Source organism: Opisthocomus hoazin, chromosome 14, assembly GCF_030867145.1.
Source record: "Opisthocomus hoazin isolate bOpiHoa1 chromosome 14, bOpiHoa1.hap1, whole genome shotgun sequence".
NCBI classification, from domain to species: domain Eukaryota; kingdom Metazoa; phylum Chordata; class Aves; order Opisthocomiformes; family Opisthocomidae; genus Opisthocomus; species Opisthocomus hoazin.
The window spans coordinates 3937430-3958258 of record NC_134427.1 but is presented as its reverse complement, the minus strand read 5'-3'; the positions used below and the strand labels follow the sequence as shown (position 1 = coordinate 3958258).

At 37.8% G+C, this 20829-nt stretch overlaps 1 protein-coding gene across 1 annotated transcript in view; it reads right to left on the bottom strand.

Moving 5' to 3' along the window:
- Positions 1–17619: 17619 nt before the first annotated feature.
- Positions 17620–20829, bottom strand: part of KLHL4 (kelch like family member 4) — a 44734-nt gene continuing 41524 nt past the window's right edge. The window contains exons 10-11 of the mRNA XM_009937129.2: positions 19951–20122; positions 17620–19238 (exon numbers count right to left, since the gene is read on the bottom strand). Coding sequence (XP_009935431.2) covers positions 19179–19238; positions 19951–20122 — 232 coding nt within the window. The 3' untranslated portion in view covers positions 17620–19178. The remainder of the gene's footprint in view (positions 19239–19950; positions 20123–20829) is intronic.

Genomic DNA, 20829 nt, shown 5'->3' with positions numbered 1-20829 from the left:
TTTCTACACTGAAATTTAAAGCAGCTTATTCAGTTTCGTTAAAGAAAAATTCTTGATAAGCAGCTCAACAGAGGACTAAAATGGAGATTTCAAAGCATGATCGTTTCCGTGACTTTACAAAAATCTACCATGAACTAGGAAAGCATTAGCCGAGCACTCAAATTTTGGCTGTATGGTAATTTATGCCAATAGAAGGTCTGCATTAGCGTCAGTGAGCTACTGCGAAGTGCGAAGGTCAGTTGTGCATTTCATACTTCAGCTGCAGAGGAAGAATTTTATTGCTTTTCATAGTCATGGTGCAGTGAAAAAGGTGCTTTATGATGCCACAGACAATTAATTGAGGTACATTACCTAGACACTAAAAAGGTCGCACATGGAACATAATTGACACCTCATAACCCCTATTAATGATTACAGAAATGCAAATGAGTACTTTTCAGCTTCCAACGAGTAGCATAACTTTTCTCCAGTTTTGAATAATGTTTCCATTTGCTTACAATCTTTGTTCTTTAAAATGTTTAGTTTACCTTTTTTAAAGTAACCTCAGTCTACATTAAAAATTATACATCATATAAATTATACTATTCATAAAAAGTCCATTAAGCTGCAATTATATTTCTATGTAATAGGCAAAGAGTAAGAGAAAGAATGGGTACAAATAAATGAATAACACACTTAATGCTTCATTTACCTCACTTTAAAGCTACGTGTGATAATACCTTTCCTTTTTCATGGGATTTCAGAAAAATATTTGCCCTTCCTTGTGAAAAAGGAAAACTTTTTCCTTGAAAACATAACAGAACTTTATGTATTGAAGAATAAATTATAGATTTATTTAAAAGCTGTTTTGATTTTGTTAATTTTGTTGTGTACAAAAGGAGCAATCCTAATACAGACAGATGGAAGGCATTAATTAAGAGTTAGCCAATAAATTTACTCCAATATTTCTGTCCAGTTGTGTATGCCTACTTACAAGGTTAGTACATGAGAGGTCAGGTTCTACTGATTTTACTCTAACTGATGTTACAGCTTATGGGTACCTTCTGGTGCTTGTATTAAAATCTGTAGCATCGCAGCATGACCTCATGGTATGACATCACTGAACTGTGCAAGTTGTTTCCCTTATAGGCTGTAATGTTTTTAGTGCTGATCGAGACCAAAGAAACATTCAGTGGAGTGTGAAAATTCTTGAAAATAGGAATTTTTTTTTTTAATGTCTTGATGTAGTTCTGTCTAAAACTTTGATCCTCTGCTGCTTTTCTGAAGTAAAGACTGAAAGAATAAGATAGAGCACTTTGCTTTTACATTTGAGCCAGGAGCTATAGCTCCTTGCCAGCCCTACAAAATTTCCAGGTAAGTATGTTAGTCTTTGAGGTCCAGAACTTCTCCTATGCTTTCCCAGTATGCACAGAGACAGCAAGTTTTGTACCAAAAAACCTCAAAGCTTTCATGTCCAGTGCAAGAATTGTTCTGGAGAAACAATAATGCAATAAATGAACACTTCGTGTCGTAGACTATGAAAGTAGACCTAACTTTGATATTCGATGGGGTTGCTTAAGGACATGGCCATACAGCACAGAAGTTTTTCCATACGTATTTAAGACAGAATGGTAAAGCACTGGAACAGGTTGCGTAGAGAGGCCGTGTCACCTCCATTCTTGCAGATATTCAAAACCTGACTGGGCACAGCACCCTGCTCTAGTTGACTGTGCTTGGAGCAGAGCAGCAAAGTCCAACTCTTCCAGCCTCAGCCGTTCTGTGATTCCCTTGTTCTCTCTGTTCCTGGACAGCCTGCATAAGACACAAATATCACCTTTCTTCATGTTTGTTTCACTGATTACACAAATCTGAAGGTGTCAGTAGTCGGTGCTAGCCAACAAATTCAGGTTTTGTTATGCCTTAGACCAGCTTTGCGTGTGGTGTCTTTGTGTCTTTCATAGAAAGCGCAGGTTTGGCTCCTTTTCTTCTGCATTCCCACTGATGTCATTAGGTTGCAGCAGACCTAAATCTAGTCCCCAAGCACCTTCATTATGGCCCTGTTGGTGCTGCAGACATAGTAAAACAAATGTGAAGACCAATGTGGCCTTCCTTGAACTTTCTTAATTCTTCCCAAGAGCCTCTAAGGGCTGATCATCCACAGCCAGCTCTCCGTCCTGATTTGCGCTATCAGTAATTAAAGGCTACGGATTACATACTCCACAAGTTACTCACAGAATTTAAAAAGACAGGCAGTTTTTAAGTACTGCTTATGTCTGTATATTGAAGCACATTTAACTCTTTCCAAGCTGGTCTCACACAGCGTACAGTCTTTGTTCTGCAAAGAGACTCATTGCACCAAGCCTTCAGCTGTTGTGAACTGATATGGCTCCACTCAGCCTGAATAACTGACAGTGCTGAGAGGCTCTCTAATTGTGACTGTAAAGATAATCTTTAGCAGTTTCTGACCTTTTCAAATTTTTGCCTTGCAGAAGCATTTTAGAATGAGAGCATTGATTTATTCGCTTTTCCCAGATGACTGGTGTGTTGATTTATAAAGTCATTTGGTGGAAGAATTTTTTCTAAGGATGTTTAAAACACAGGGTTGTGCTAGAAATTATTTGTTGTTTTGAGCTTCAAAAATAGCGTGTATATTTAACAGTTTAAAGCAGGTAGCCATCTTATAATAGAGTTTTTAGCTTTCCTTGGTAGCTGTCTATCTTATGGTGCACTCTGAACATTGAAGATGAATGGTGAAGAACACACACTTCAGTTGTTGGTAAATAGTGCAGAACACCACCATGGCTCGTTTCCTGTTTGACTCGTGTTATTTTTCCCCCGTTATTTAAAAGTTCTAAAAATCTCTCTTTTTGTCCCTTCTTTCTATTTAAGACCACAAAGTCTGTATGCTTGTACTGTACGGTGTAAGAGCATGGTGGTGATGAAGACAACTAAAGGATTTCCCGAAAAACATTTGAGTTTTTTGAAGTCCTGACGTTCCTACTGTCTCGTGGCAATAATCTTTCTTTTTCTCCCTTTTCAAAACAAAAGGCTACTGAAGTCCAGTGGCCATTCCAGCTCTTATCAGGTAGTAAACATGACAAAGATTTCATGACAGATTGAATTTAGTCAGTTATATCATTATTATCCAGTTACTGGAAGTCAGTCCAAATAAACAAACATGTAGTAGAAAGAACCACTTTTTCTTAAAAATGTTATGCATTTTAGTCTTCTGATTAGCATATCAAGTTTTAATATGAGTTCTCTTCCTGTCCTTTTGCTTATTAGAATTTTGAGTAAACGGTCAACCCTTCCCTTCTCCGAAGACACAGGAGTCCACTGTAAAATTGCCATAGGCAGACAGTCCTTCCCTTTTTGTAAGAGCTGTATGCAATTTTTTTTCCAGTAATATAATTTCCTGCTGTTCAATCTGTTACTATTGAGACACATTACACACTTTTAAACCTTTAAAAACCACAAAATTAATGGATATGCAGTCAGGGATATGGTGTATCTTTGTTTCTTTCATTTTAAAATGCTGCTTCAGACCTATATCAACTTTTCTATATAATCCAAACTTCAGTTTCTCTCGTGTTCAAATACAGTTTTTTCCTCTCTCTTCCTTTGTGCTATCAGCCAGCCTGCTGTTTGTGGTATTTTGTTCAAGTCAAAATTGAATTACTGATATTATAATTCAATACCATGTTTAAAAATTGATTTGCTGTGTAAAAATAACTTGGAGTGCCATTATAGATATATTGGCTAGACTGTGTGACTTTCTGAGACATCACCTGCAGGAAACTAAAAATAAAACTTGTCTGGACTGAATTACAAGACTATTGTGGATGCCACTAGACAGAGGTGAAAAGCCAGGAGTTTCAAGTTGTAGGGAGTTCTAATGGTCCAATATGGCTTTTCTAACCTATGATTCTATGATTAAAGATATAACGCTTGATGCAATACCAGCTTTTCCTAAGGCTGAAATGCAAATAAATCCCAAGGTCATTCATTTAGAAGGGTTACGGCATTTCTTGAGTCTTTTCTTGCTTATTTTGAATGGTTTCATTTATAGAATTGATTGTCTCAGCTTGAATAATCAATTATTCTAGTATTGGTTAGTAAAGGATTAGAAATCAAAAGGCATATCATATTTTTGTGTCTGTTGATCCTTCTCAAATAGTTTGGTTGCTTGTTTGTTCCTGTTTGATCCTTGCTAGTTCTCCACAGTGAGAGACTGAGTTTCGTTACAGTGTTCCTTTGTCAGTCACAATTTCAGAGGCCTATAATCTGAATTTAGGAGTTTACACCTACATTAAGTTTTGGATACTCACCAGACTGATTGCCTTTATTTTTTCCTATTTTTTCTATTTTTTATTTTAAACAGTTTTTATTCTCACCACTGTTTTTTGGCTCTCAATATTAGTAAAAAAGCTGATGACTGATTCTGATAAGAAATACACTTCTTTTAATCTCTAGTATAATGTCCACTCACTTCCTATGAAAACTGCAGAAGGGGAGAAATTCCTGATATTAAAGAATATATCTTAATCAGAATACAAAGAAACTAACTTTAAAAAAATCAAGAAACTGAACTGTAGCATCTAACTATCAGTTTTTCAAGATTCAAAAATGTACTTACTTTTCTCTTCCATATCTATATGGAAAATATGACACTATAAGTTTATCTCAAATAGTGTTTCAAATTCAATAGAGGAGGAGGAAATGGTAGAGAAACGTGGAGGGTGTAAAATGCTGTAGCAGTAAATAGAACAAAGAACAAATATTCCTGATAGAGTGTAAAAAGTGCTGTGTAGGTACTGACATGTACTGTAATATGTACGGGTATGTCTGTATGCCTTATACAGGTAATTTATCACCTGGAGTACATTTCTTTCAATTCATTAATTTTGTTTTACGGATTCCTCCCTTTTTCTTTCATTCAGCCTCATCTCAAATACAGATCTTTATTTTCAGCAACGTCATTACTGGTACGGGCGTTAATAAATATAGCAGGTCTTTTAACACTGCTGTTGGAAGAGTGGTTTTGTTGACTAGGTTTCTCATGTTTGGGAAGAAAGGCTGGCTAGGGGCAGAAACACTCATTGTGTTAACGGACGCTCGTTTTCCATGAGGCGGACTCTCGGAAAAGCCATCCAACATGCACAGTTTGGCTATGTACTTGGTACAGGACCCTTCTAGAGATAGATGCTTTTCTTTAGTCTTTGGTTTCCGTTCAGTTAGCAACTTCCATGCTGGCTGAGCTCTGCTTGTTTCAGTTTATGGTTCAAAAGCACTGGTATGAAACTAGTGAGTATCTCAAGTTATTGTGAAACTTCAGTAAGACCCTAAATTTGCAAGTTTTCATTGTGTAATAACAGAACTTACAGATCTTAGGCTAAAGAATTAGCCTGCACTGCACAGAAGGACAACACAAAACCTTAATCATCACGACCTGGGTTCACAACCACAGAAACCAAACAACTCTCTCCTATTCTTATCTACTTATTTCTGAATAGAGTAGATGATAACTTTTTTACAGAAATAAAGATGACACATTTTAGTATTGGTTACAATTAACACCTACCATCTACCTCATAGTAATAACAAGATTATCTTCTTAGTGGGTTAGGTTTTGAAAAATTGAGAAATAAACTAAATAAGTAACCAAATTCCGTATTTTACCACTGCCATGTCTAGAGATGGGGCTGGCAGCAGGCTGCAAAAAAAATGAAAATGTCACCACTTTAGAATACATGTCTGCCAGGTAATTTACTTTAAAATTAAGTTACTGTTTTATGAAGTGCATCTATACTTTTCATAGGTGATGAAACTTAGAAAATAAAACCTGTTTACCAAAAGAGTAAGGCATGGTATGAAGTATACAATAGAGATTTATTTCTCTGTGAACCGCAGAGCTTGAACTTATTTTACTTAACAGCACATTTTAATAGAAGAGCAAATGATCTTTTAATAGTGGAAAAGATAAGCTTTTAATACACTGCACAGAAGGTGTATTTTAATTAGCAAATCACTTTTAGATTCTTTGCACTGACTCTTTAAGTCCTGCTTCTAGCAATACGTCAGGTATAAAAAAGTGCTTTGAACTGTTGCTGTGAAGAAGGTGTTCTCTCTTTCCCTTTGGAGGCATTACACCTAGCACATAGCGCTGTTGCTCGTCCGTTGTGCTCAAGTGCAGTATTTGATGTAGCTGATGTTGCATGTCCAGAATGTGCAACTGGGAAATAACAGGGAAAGATTTTGAATGCAGTATTTTATTACGGATTGGTTGAGAGGGGCGTTGGGTCCTTGGTTTGGTGTTTTTTTTTGTTTTCTTTTTTTTTATTATTTGGATTCTGCTGTACTGGACAGTTTCCTCTGGAAACCTGTAACTCTAACATCTGAAAAACGAGAAGTTAGATACACACTCCAATCAACAGCTTGTTACTTGTAATTATCAGTCAATATCCAAACACAATTCTACAAAATCCTGTGTTTATACTCTTACAAGTGTCTGTTCTCAAATAAAAATCTGAGAATAAAACGTGTAACTCTGCCGTACATTTAGAAACAGACAGTACTTTGATTCCTAGTTATCTTTTTAGCTCTCTTAAAGACATGTTCCATTGGTCAAGGCTGGGTGTGAGATATTGTGGGGCTCATAGCAAGTGCTTCTCTTGTGTGTCTGTTTACTTTAACGCCGTTTTGCCAAAAATTTTGAGACAATACCAACATGTACTACATGGGAAAATGTAGGTTGCCTCAGTAGTTGCTATGAGGGGAAAAAAGTGATCAAAGTACATAAAGATACTTCAAGAAGTTTCACTGGGAAGATTTTTATTTAACTAATAATAGAAAGTTATATAAATAAATTATGGGACTATAAACCTTTCAAGATAGTGACAATTATTGAACCACTTTCCAAATAATATTCCTGAAGTAACTGTAGCAAAAGTTTACTTTCATGTCTAGCTACGGTATGTTTATGACAAGATGCAAACATACATAGTGGAACCTGCATTATAGCTGTCTCTTCAGGCTGAGCAAACTTGACACTCCCGAGAGAACTGGAAGCGCTTTGTAATGACAACCTAGTGAAGGAAAAAAATAAAATGCCTTGATGGTGAACAAAGGAGAGCAAATACAAGGAGCTAACACACAAATAAAGTCTATGTAAAGTGAAATTCACAGGGGCCGAGGCTGATGTTTAAAATTTAAGAAAATTCTATTGCATTTTGGATTTTGATGTTTTTTAACCAAGAATCAGTTAAGGCCCTTAAATCATCTGTTACTAAATGAAATAAAAACCTCTTGACATTGAATCACTGAATTTTAGCTCCTTTGCTATGTCTGCATGGCAGGTAAATGAAATATGAATATATGTACCATTCTTGTCTCCAAGATATTAAGTATAGAGTGAAACTTATTCCAGACATCACATTGCTTTCTGATGTGACAATTATTGAGTTGGCAGGAAGAAAACTCTGTAACATTTTCTGCAGGAAAAAGGTCTGTAAGGAATACCCTTGAATACTCCTATAGCTTCATTGCTTCTGCTTTGCTTCACTGTCCTTTTACTTCACTACAGTAAATCAAATGAGATTTTTATATTGTATTTTACTGTATTTAAGAGGCTAAATGGAGTTTTAGAGGTTCCCCAGAGTTCTTCTAATCTCTTCACTCTAGTTTCAGTTTTGGGTATTTTTCCTGCTCTTTAGTGTCTCTTTTGGCTCCTGACCTATTCTCTCAAAGCTTTCTCATTTTTATAGACTATTGTTAATGAATTGTGTACAACATTGCTTGGTAAAAACATGCCACAGTGATTTTTCTTTATTTTTAAAGTGTGTTTGATTCCATCTAGCAGCTGCAGGCCCCTTTTTTCACAAAAGAATCTGATTACTGAGGGTGATTAAAATGAAGTTTTCTTTATATGGCGAGCTGTTTTTCCCAACTGTGACTCTGACGAGCTCATGTTTTTCTGGGTATCAGTGTAATGCTTAAAGTTGTAAAGATACAATCATCACAAGACTTTTTATTTACTATTGTTCAATAGGAACAGTGTAGAGTGAAAGAAACTAATGAGGTCTTTGATAATCAATTCTTATCAGAATTATCTTGGGCAGAATGTGGTTTTTCAATTAGCATCTGTTGTTCAGTAGCTGTACACATAGGCTGTGTTTTCATCTAGAAGTGCTGAATTTATCTTTATTTTCAGAAAGATTAACTTACATTTGAATGCTTGAAATTAAAGCTGTTCCTACTTGTACTGCTTTTTTGACAACTGCCATTATTTTATCTTACAGAGTTTTACATGTAAGCACTGTCACGTAACTGTTGAACTAAACCTTTAGAAGGAAAAAGTCAAAGGTAGGAAAGCCAGGCAATTGGCCTGTAGAGGTCTGGAGAATTTGAGGGCAGGATATTTGTTTTTAAGGAGTCTGTGAGAATAGAAGAGCGTGTAATGGGTAGAATAGCCTAGCCATTCTCTAGGGAAATGATGCTTCCAAATTGCAGAAGAAATTGGAAGAAAACTCCTGGTTGATGATGAGAGGGAGGGAGGGAAAGACAGCCACTGAGACTGTTAAAGTGAACCGTTGTGTACAAATATTAGCTCTAGCTTTCACAGAATCACAGAATCACAGAATAGTAGGGGTTGGAAGGGACCTCTGTGGATCATCTAGTCCAACCCCCCTGCCGAAGCAGGGTCACCTACAGTAGGCTGCACAGAATCTTGTCCAGGCGGGTCTTGAATATCTCCAGAGAAGGAGACTCCACAACCTCCCTGGGCAGCCTGTTCCAGTGCTCCGTCACCCTCAGAGAGAAGAAGTTCTTCCTCATGTTCAGACGGAACTTCCTGTGCCTCAGTTTGTGCCCATTGCCCCTTGTCCTGTCACTGGGCACCACTGAAAAGAGCTTGGCCCCATCCTCCTGACACCCACTCTTCAGATATTTGTAGGCATTTATAAGGTCCCCTCGCAGCCTTCTCTTCTTCAGGCTGAACAAGCCCAGTTCCCTCAGCCTCTCCTCGTAGGGGAGATGCTCCAGTCCCCTCACCATCCTCGTAGCCCTCTGCTGGACTCTCTCCAGTAGCTCTTCATCTTTCTTGAACTGGGGAGCCCAGAACTGGACACAGTACTCCAGATGAGGCCTCACCAGGGCAGTGTAGAGGGGAAGGAGAACCTCCCTCGTCCTGCTGTCCACACTCTTCTTGATGCACCCCAGGATCCCATTGGCTTTCTTGGCAGCCAGGGCACACTGCTGGCTCATGGTTAACCTGTCGTCCACCAGGACACCCAGGTCTCTCTCCGCAGAGCTGCTCTCCAGCAGGTCCACCCCAAGCCTGTACTGGTGCATGAGGTTGTTCCTCCCCAGGTGCAGGACCCTGCACTTGCCCTTGTTGAACCTCATCAGGTTCCTCTCTGCCCAGCTTTCCAGCCTATCCAGGTCATGCTGAATGGCAGCACAGCCTTCTGGTGTATCTACCACACCTCCCAGTTTGGTGTCGTCAGCAAACTTGCTGAGGGTACATTCTAACTCTTCATCCAGGTCGTTGATGAAGAAGTTAAACAAGACTGGGCCCAGTACTGACCCCTGAGGGACACCACTTGTCACCAGCCTCCAACTAGACTCAGCGCCGCTGATGACAACCCTCTGAGTTCTGCCATTCAGCCAGTTCTCTATCCACTTCACTGACCACTCATCCAGCCCACACTTCCTCAGCTTCCCTAGGAGGACATCATGGGAGACTGTGTCGAAAGCCTTGCTGAAGTCAAGGTAGACAACATCCACGGCTCTCCCTTCGTCTACCCAGCCAGTCATGTCATCGTAGAAAGCTACTAGATGGGTCAGGCATGATTTCCCCTTGGTGAATCCATGCTGACTACTTCTGATAACCTTCTTTTCTTCCACTTGCTGACCTTCCAAAGGGACCAGTTTGAGACCAAACAGTTTGGGAAGCTGAGGCATTGAATCCATTTGGATTTTTTTGATCTCTTTCCACCTCTAATGCTTGGACACCAGAAAAATAGACCTTTTTGGTTTCTTTTGTCCCACAGTTGTAATTATTGAGACATTGTCTCAGGGGGTGGGGGCATCCTAAAAAAGCAAAAGCCAACTTTGCCATGAAATACTGGTGGTCCATGGTTGGAGTATTAACATGTACATGGTGTTTTAACTTACTTAGAGCACAATCAAAAATCTCTGAGCTCGGACTTGCCTTGAGTTGACAGGGCAAGTAAGTCTGCAGTGAATAGATACCGCTTCAATTAAAGTATGCCAAAGTAAAGGGTAGTTTTCAAGAGGTGTTATACTTCATTTTCCCTAACATATTTGTTTTAAAAATTTTTATCTAGAACTGCCTAATAAACCATATAAGACTGATTATAAACTCGTCTCTATTTTCTGAAAGAAATAATTTGTAAGCTGTGGGGTTTTTTAGTATTCTTCTTCAGAACCTCTTTCGGAATTTGGACAGTGATATCTTTGAATTGTATATTACTTGTAGGTGTTGAGGAGAAATAATTTCATATATATAAAAGCAAGTTGCAGATTAATCATTTTTTTGGAGAGGTGAGGTGAGATGAGACTGTTGGAGAATCCCAGAAAAATTTGCGTTCAATATCTGGGAGCAGTCTCTCTGCACACTGCTACAGAGGAGGGATGACGCGCTGCTTTATAGAAAGAAATATTGGGATCATGTGAAGTTTCCCTGTCTTTCACATAAAGCACATTGTACTTGCCTCTGTCCCCTTTTCATGATTCTGCTATCATGGAAAATGGGGAAACAGAAGAAAAAAACATTTTATATTATACTTATGGTTTTAACATCTATGTACTTCGTTAGGAAATATCTCCCTTTTAGAAAAGGCAAAGATGTATAGATTTTACCCCATCTCAGGGGGGGCTGCATCTTAGATGTGTCTGGGTTAAGTCATGGTGAGGTGGTGAGGGCTAGCTGACTGGTTGGTGTGGGCTAGTGGGCCAAGTGGAAAATACAGGCCTCTCTTCGTCAGTCTGTCCATATGTCACTGGCTTTTCATGTTGAGCCTTTGCAACTAAAGAAAATGTTTTCATCATTTTTGTTCAGCAAAATTAAAACCAAGCAACTCTTTCAGTGTGCCAGATTCCCAGGACAGGCCCAGGACCAGTGATACCAACTGTTGCGTCGGAAATATTTGCAAAATGTGCTTTGCTATAACTTTGATTCCAAAATTGCTCTTAAGAAGTCAGCAGTGCGTGTTTTTGGGGACGTGGCGAAAGTGTAGAAACGGAAGACAGTTACACTAGAAAATGTAGTAGGCTCTTGAGGTGATGAAATTGGGAAGACTTTGTTTATAATTAAAGGCTCAATGTTACTACAAGGTAACTTCGTATTTAGCAAGAGCCAGGATTCTCTAAAAATTGTCCCATAGCACCATCTTCTGAGCAAACCCTGTATGGCAAACGGTTCTGCCTGAACCGAATTCATGAGCTGCGATGGGCTCGCTGTACGTTCAAGCAATACAAGAAAATCTCAGTATGCAGTACCTGACTTTTCAAGCACTGGATTATGAGCAAACTTGTATCCACTCTGCTGAGGAAGAGGACTTAGATTATGAAGTGTTTAACGGGTTCGTGTGTTCCCTGACTGAAAAATTCATAGACAAACATCAGATAACACTCAGGAAATTAGCAATGCGAAAATCCTATGTAGAAAATGAAGTTTGTGTGACCCTGAGAAAGTTCTTATAAGCTTTGACTGCAGGCTATTCAATTCTTGGTTTCTGCAGTTCTAAGACATCTAACACTGATCAGTTGAGACTGTGGTTTAGAGAAACTGTTTTATGCATGAAATGAAAAATTATACTCTATTTTTGCCTATGTAATTTTTCTTCATATTTTCTGCACTGCTCATAATATCACAAAATGTTTTCTGGGTTACATATTTGGCTATATGTTGTAGGAATAGTGCAATATTTTTGTTATAATCTATTTTGCGATGAAATAGAGAGATGTTTATGATGCTTTAAAGGTTGAAAATTATGTGGCCAAAGGATAACAGTTTTAGAAGTGCACCCAAATTGATGAGGTTATAGAAAACCAAGAGCAAAAACACCCAGAAAACATGCACAAGGAAATTAGCTCAGGTAGCCTCATATACATAAAACCTGAAAACAATATGCATACAAAATTGTAAATTTTGGAAGAAAGGTATATTTCCAGAAAAAAAGAGAAAACCTGTTTAGAGACAAAAGCCTTACAAGCTGTTATTTTGGTAATATATGTATATAAGTGTCATACAATTGTTCTGAAGGATGCTTCAGTCTCAAAGGAAGGAGAACCGAGGACATTTGAGTTTCAGATAACTGCAGTTGAAGTTAGTAGACGTTCTGTTGGTTATTGTGACTTTTACTAGTTGTTGTAATTTACTGGAATTTACTCAACTTCTGTTGTGAATTTACTCAGGGAAGGGGACAGTCTCCTTTTACCAAGTTTGTCTATGGAACAGAAGATAAACTAATCAGCTGGTAACAGAACATCAATCTGTCATCTGACAATCAAAAAGCACTCCGTTTTGTTATTTTATCTGTGTATCCAAGGTGATTTGCGTTCTTTTTTTCTTCTCTGTATATTTTTCTGTATACATCTAATGAAGAAGAGATTGTGAGAAGCCGCCTCTCCAGTGGATCAGGGAAGGCCATCTAAGTTGCAGACATGAGAAGGGATAACAAAGAGTAAATATAAGATAGATAAATCCTGCCTTGAAAAGCCAAAATGCTTACAGTCCTTTTGTAGCCAGTCTCTCAATATTTTCCTTTTGTAGCCAATCTCACACAGTCTTGCCCAAAATTACCCTAGTCTTCATATCCACTCCCCGTTCCTCAACACCTTTTAAAACTTTCAAAATATGGAAATAATTCGGGTGAAACCTTGGAGCATTTGCTGTAAATGGAAACATTTTTGGACTTTGATTTTGATTAAAACAGATTCATTCTCTCACCTGAAAGAACAAGGGGAACTGAGAGTGTCTTGTATTAAACTTCCTGCTGGAGTAACATGCAAACACACTTTCAGGTATCATTTTCTATTATTAAGTATAAAATATTAATCTATACTTATAATACCATATATAAGAGATCATTCCTAGATAGTCTCACTCAAATGAGTTGTCCAGGCAATACGTGGAGGATGTATTTTCTTCTTAGTCGTATATGGCTGGCTTGTGAAAATCTTGACAACATGAAGTTAGTGCCGTCCTCTTCTGTACACTCCACAAACATGATTATTCATGTACAAGAGAACAGAATTTTTAGTTCTTTTTCCAGATTAGAATTGCGATGGAGATAAAAGTCCTTAGGGATGTGGGCACGAGGAAGAGGTGGTGCGTAACCTTTAATGATTCTATGTGCGAATGACGTAAAGCTTTATTGAAAAGCTGGAACAGTTGAATGTCGCATTTTGTTGTCAGGTTTCTTTGGCAAGAGATGAGGTCAGCAGAGATCTTAAAGATAAAAAGAATATAGCTTTGCTGTGACAAAAGCAGACCTTCATCTTTCTGAGGGGATGTGGCAGTGAAAGGATTTCTGTTCTGACAAAATTCCTCTCTTTCCTTGTAAGAGGAGATAGGGAATAAGAGGTGAGGCTCGAATATCAACTGCAGGTCCTCTTAGCATACAACCTCTTAGAAATACTATGTCAGTGGTGACTGCTACAGAAGTTCAATTTAATCTCTCCAGAAATTATTTCTAATCAACAAAATGACATTTCCCCATGGGAAGAACCCATGCTGAAACAGACAAATAAATTCATTGCAGTGTATTCAGTATGCAGTTTTTATGATGTCTGTGGTCAGAGAAAATGAGCTAATTTGAGTGCAGAATTTTGCTTTTGAGAGTCAGATACCGAAGCCCAGATATTTAACATCATGCACCCGATCTCTGAATGAGTCTAGGGTCGGGGGGAAGTAAAAAAATTACTTTATGTGATAACCATCTACAGAAATATACATGTAGAAAGAGATAAGATTAGCCTCACATGACACTTCATTGATTGCCTTCGAGGAAATTACCCTGGGCATTCCTTCCAGCCATGCACAATTGATTGTCTCCTTTAATGTTAAAACATGTATTTTTATTCTGTAAGCAGGTCAGAATGTACTGTAGAAAAGCTGGTTTTGTAAGTTCCTCAACCAAAAAGGGAGAAAATGGAGAACATGACAGCATGAACTAGTCACTAGGTAGCTCAAACAAGCTTAGAATTTCAAAGAAACTTGTTGGCTTAGAGGAGATATTGTCTGAAACAGACTAGCCTATTAACTAATCTGGGTGTTGAAATATTTTTTCTCTGACAGTTGTTAGTAGCTATAGTACTGGTTTCTTACCCTGTAGATGTGTTATGAAGATGAATGTTCCAGTAATGCAGTTACATTACTGAAAGTAACATTGCCGAAGTAATGGAAGGGATTTTTCTGGACTAGTTGGTTCTTACGCCCTTTGCCTAAATATCTCCTACTGGTAGATGGAGACGTGGTAGTGGTTAAGCTGAACCTTCAATCTTTCCCAGAATTTATTTCGTGGGGTAAGTGGTATCTCTGCTTCGCGTAAATTACATTATATAAAATATCTTCTCTGGTCCAGTTCATGTCGAGATTATCACTGAGTCCAAAGAGGGAAAAGGTGATTTAAGGGCAGGGCATAAAAAGAAAGAAAACAGGGTGATCTGGGCAAAAAAGAAATAGCACAAATAGTAATCATTTTGCCGGCAAGAGTCATGATAAAAAGCACTGAGTAGTACAAGGTCTGAGTTAAGAGAGGATGGCTCCCTCCTGCACTCTGCGAGTGAGCCAGCTGTGCGAGCAGCTGTCAGGGCACCTCAGAAGCCAAGATGCTACATAACTGCTGCACCTACTCATGTTTGGAGAAACAAGGAAACGTGAAGGGATGACACCTCATCAGAGAATATCTCTAGTTTTTCCTCTCACCTAATAATGTCTCAACCTCTCCAAATTCTCTCCAGTTTGCTTTTCTCCTATCTTCCTGTTAGGTGTCCAGTTTCCTTTTGTGAGTTGCTAGTTTCCTTTCACATGATTTTTCACTGCTCTACAAATAATATGGAAGAAAAAAACCCCAAACTTTAGTACTAAAACCGCTAAGGAACTGCTTTTTGTAGAAAATTCAGTTGTGCCATTTCATTGCTTAAATTCAAGTATCCACTCACATTTTATTGTGATGTTTTCTAGTACTTAAGATTTTAATCTTGTGATAATTCTTGTCATTTCATCCTAAAATAGATTATTTTGAAATTATTTCAAGATGTGAGTCTGTAATATTGCTCTTATTCTTTACAAGTTGAAACGAACTTTCAAATCCACAGCTCCAGACAGGATTGTCAGCCCGTGCATAACCTGATTCCCAGCTGCACATCTGTACACAGAAGTACTCGTTGTAAGGAAGTGGGTACTGCATTGCTTCTGCTTTCCATGGCACCTTAATAGCACATCTCTTGGTACCTCCTCTTCAGACAGAGGCTGAAGCTGGAGTTTTCACTCAAGGAGACGGAGATGCAGAATTAGGTCTGCAAATGTGATTTTTAAAGCCATTCTTCCCCAAGTTGACCACTTGAATTCATAAGGTCGCATTCAGGTTGCTCTGGCTTTTCTTTGCTTCATACCCTTCCCATCTTTTCCCGTTTCCACTTAACCGTATTTATCTTTGTGTTATTTCTATAACAAGCTACAGCCTTAAACTTAAAATTTAGAAAGTGTGCTTGTTACCAGAGCTTGCCACAGAAATTAGTAGAGCATCTCGTCACATAACACACACACACGCAGATATTCACATACTTTGTCTCAGTGGCTGTTGTTCACAGCAGGAAGAGCTACTGAATGTATCAAACTGCGAAGGGTAGCTGTATGCTGCAAGCTAGAAGAACCCTACAATTTTTTTCTCCTGCTATTTTTTAAATAAGCAATCTTCATGACACTATTTCTTTAGAGAATGGTGAAGAAATGACAAGAATATTTAAAGATTTGTTTAGGTGGATTGTTTATACCTAGGTGGTTTTCCTTAGTGTCTTATGCCTGGTTTATTGATTAATCTTTTAACAAAATTCACAAGCTGAAAGGGGGGGACAAAGGCAGGGGAAATTCTGTGTCGTCTCTGCAGTCATAACATTTGCAAGCCATGCAGTTCTCAAAGGCTGCTCCTGTGAGTTCGTGTTAAGGTACTCACCCGTAGGTTCTGTTCTTCAAAACTGCTATGCTCAAGTCTTCATTTTCTTTGCTTGCTTTAGACTTGATTAGGTTTTTAGATACGGTTTTATGTTTTGTAAACCACACTCTTAGCTAAGGACTCATGCCTGCTTTCTCTCACTTGAGGCTGTGTGCCTGCTTTTACCCCAAGAAAAATTCCATGCAAAGGCTCTATGAGAAACACCCATTGGTACTGGTCGTTTATGTGTCTATTCTGATGTGCCTCTTGCACATATCTTGACATTAGTTGCACATTGTTCGTGTAATTTGTGTTTTAGAGTTTTAAAAATGGGCATTCAATATCAGTGCTTTCTCAACACGAGTAGAATAAATGAGGATACACTGGTTACTGGAAACAGTGATGTGCTGTTATAGGAGAACATGAGAAAAGGATGATGTAGAGCCTGAATGACGAGCACTAGTGACCCTCTCCCTCTGATCCACACAGGTCTTTATTTATATCAGAGTGTGCACATGGCTGTTCCATGAGCAAAGCAGTTATGGCAATGAATAGGGAAAAATGTTAGTATTTTTATTATTAATGTTTTAAAGTTAATATTTGCTGCAAAAAGATGTTCTGGGTAGATGGTCAGGCAGGTTCCCTAGAGGCCAGGGGAGAGAGAGAGAGAGAGAATATTAACATCTACCTCACAGTCACGAGTGTTTTGCTACGCAGATTCCTTGTCAAGCTTGGTGCTTAGACCCTTGCATTCGCTTCAGATTATTGATTTGGTGGGAAATAAAAGTACCTACCTTCCTTCTCTGATGTGAATTCTCTAATCCATGACCCACTAGGTGGTTCAGGGTTCCTCATTTGCTTGGCTCTTTGTGTAGTTTTGGAATGGTAGGGGCTTTTTGTGGGGTTATTTTTCCCCCCCATAAGAATAGGTACAAAATGAAAACAGTCATGAAATAAAGCTCATTTCCTGGCACGCCAAGCTCGCAAGGGATTTGTGCATTGATCCAGAAATTCAAAACTAAATGAAGGTAGTTACGCTGGTAAGTGTCTCTTGTAGGACAGCTTTACATAACGGCCCTGTAAGAAATTATCTTAAGATGTGCTGTACTTTCAGCCCTCTGCAGACATTCAGCTCATGTTGCCAAGGGCTGGGTCATAGGATCCCCTTTCATAGAAAGACCATTCTAATATGACAGTATTCATAACTGTTTTTGACTCCAGAAAGAAAAAAGATGAACTTTATCTAAAAAGAAATGCTAGAAGGAAGGTAAATTTTAGTCTATGTGGACCAGATTTAGTAAGGATACTAAGACAGGATTTTTTTATCTTTCAGAGTACAAAAGTGATTGATACTTCCGTGTTTTCTATTCTTGAAAATACGCAAAATAAAACCCACAAATTTGTCAAAATATAGTCTAAATTTTCTTAACAGTGAAAGTAAAGTTTATTTGAATGTAGCATGCTATATACAAACATAATTGATTTTTAACTTTAAAAATTTTCCTTTTATAAATATGCTTATGAGACTTTCTCTTTAGAAGCACTCACTAGGATTAATACTATTAATTTTTCAAAATAGCATATTTCTGAATTCTGAAGACAGTATTCTATCAGGAAAGTTAGACTACATGTTCAGAGAATTTTCATCTCTGTCTTGAATTTTCTCAAGCTGACAAAGCAACAACATAAAAAACACTAAAGTAGATACTGTCCAAATATTGTGCTTTACAGCATAGCATATCTTACATACGTTCTTTTTCTAAAATACATTTTCAACATTTGAAATCATAAAAAAAATGAATGCAAAACAAATCAAAAACTTCATTAGAAATTGGCACACAAAGAAAATATCACGCATGTGGAATATTATCTGCTGGTTTTGGGTGATTCATTTCCTGTATATTTTTGATTCTTAGCATTCCCTTATCTTCAAATAAAACATAAACATGCTCATATAAATGGTATAGAGTGTTGCACAGGGGACATGGGAGTTTTCTTACCATATTTCTACTGTACATGAGAGGAAAGCTGGTAATCTTCAGCTGAGGTCAAAGATTGTCATATCAATATGATATAAAAATTTCATTGTGTAAGTTATATTCAAGGAATGTAATTATGCAATTGTTCTAAAATTTAGTGCATGGTGATTATAGCAAGAATAGTCAAATTAGTTTAACATATACTAACAGATGGTTAGTGGGCAAAGACAAATCCATTAATAACATGACACACTGATCAGCATTAAAATATCACATATCTATGCACTGTGAAAATGATTGCAAATTATATTAGCATTGTGTTTTGACAGGAGAGATTTCTTTCTGGTGGCGCATACTTAATAACACAAAGATACCTTAGCCCTACTATTTCTTAACTTGCACTATTCAATTGAATATACTGCTAAAAATGGGTATTTTGTCACGGTGCTAGCAATGCTAGAGGTTGAATAGTAACCAAATTCTATGCTTCTCTGATTTGATTTTAAAGTTAAATTAGTAATCTAATTTCTGAATATAAAAATGAAGCTACTTCCGTAGAGAATATTCTGTTGCCAGTGATATTTATGGGTAAATATTTCCTTCTGTGCAGTTCTCTGTTGAAAGTGTTTGTCTCTTATTCATTTTCAGTTACTTAAACTATAAAAGCTCTTATTGAAAACATCAGCATTTCTGCCAACACAGAAATGAAAAAAGGCTTTGAAATCTTATACTTCCATTTATCACTTTACTACTGCATTTTATAAATAACAGATATACTTTAGTATCAAACCTGAACCATTTAAACATATTGTTGATTTTATGTATTAGGCTTAATAAAATAATTCGCTTATACAAAATTCTCTGATTTTTTTAATACGGGAGGACACTTTTGTGCTCCAATAGCATAATGGCTCGAGATAAGCATTCTCTATAATGGGGGGCTGCTAGGATGTGTATAGTCTGCTTTCCAGGAATGTTTCTTATCTTCCTCAGTCTTCATGAAACTCCACTCAGTTCAGTTTCACAATATTTATAGTCCTCAGGGCAACTTCACCACAACAACACAAGCTCCGGCCCTGCCGATATTGACAGGAACTTCCTAAAAAAGGAGAAAAAAGGAAAAGAAAAGGGAGAAAACATGTTTAGTAGACTCTTATAGAGAGGACTAGAAGAAATTACTTTCAGATTAAAAGGAAAACAATTTGTTTATTCAAACTAATGTACTGTTAAAAAAATTAGATTTATCTAGGGCTCTAAAACCACAGTTTCAGCTTTTTGGGAAAAGGCGTTAGCAGCCGCTGAGAGTTACAGGAGTGTAGGCTGCTGGTGTTTCTCTTGACTTTTACAAAAGACCTTCACATCCTATGTTCCAACGACACGGACTATGTAGCTACAAAAGGATCTGGACAGTTCTAAACATTATTTCCTTTCAGTCTCAAAGGTGATGGTTACAAAGAGGAGACCCTGAAGGGGCCTCCAGCAGAGGGCATTGCCGACAAACTCATCCCGGCTTCAACAACCGCAAATTCCAGCACTGCACGCACAAAACCACTTGTGCGGCCTGGCTCACTTGCCTCTGTGCTGCCTCCACCCTTTCGTCTGGTCAGTTTTATAGAGTTATTTCACAGGAGAGGCAACCAGTATTTTATACAAGCCAAACAACGCCATTACCGCATCCTAATACATCATTTTTCACAAACCCAGTGATAATTTTGCAACTTAATCATTTTTTCTTTGCTCATTATTCGAAGAGAAGTATTCCTGTCTGCAGGACAAATTCCTGTTATTTATTAGGTAATTCTTCCTATTACCTCTGTCCACTCGTTATTTTGAGCATCGTAGGACTCCACGGTGTCCAGGTACGTGTGGCCATCATAGCCCCCAACAGCATACAACCTGTCCCCCAGAGGACAAATTCCAACAGCATCCCGAGGCACGCTCAAAGGGGCCACTGTTGTCCAAGCATCTGTTTTAGGATCATACCTAGGATGTTTTATGATCAAAATTAGAAGAATACATTCTAGAAACACATTTCAAACTTAAAATAGCTGATATTTGCTTATTTTGTCCTGTATTGTAGTTCAGCTTACACCATGAACTAGTATAGAGAATTACGAGTAATGTGGCTAAGTATTCAATTTAACCACTAGAGGGGTCTTCAAGCACATGAAAAATGCCCATATTTTCACTTTTTGATTACAGTCTCTTCTATCGGATTAAATAATCAATACATTTTTAGCAGAAATGAGGCCTGAGGGAATGGTAGCACAGCCATCAGTTGACTCAGCAAAGTTAAATTCATTATTTTTTCTTTCTCCATAAAGATTTTTTTGTCTTTCATTTCAGAACTAATGTTTTCAGAAAATTTCACTGTAAGAGAAGTTAAACATCTCATATAGTTGATAAAATTTGTGACATAAAATTTGTAGCAGTATTTTACGTCAGTGTTGATTTTCTTTCTGCCATGTAGTCAGAGAATTTCCAATATAAAATCAAGTAGATTCCAGGGTAGTTCCAGCTTTACACCATCTAACTGAGAACAACGCTTAGCCATTTTTATTCATAGCAGGGAGCTGAATACTTGCTCATTTTTGCTTTTTTATCCCCAAATAACACAAGAGTGTCAATGCATACCCACGGGCCATTAAACAGCCAGAGGAGTTGTCCCCACTCATTATGTTCCCTTCTCA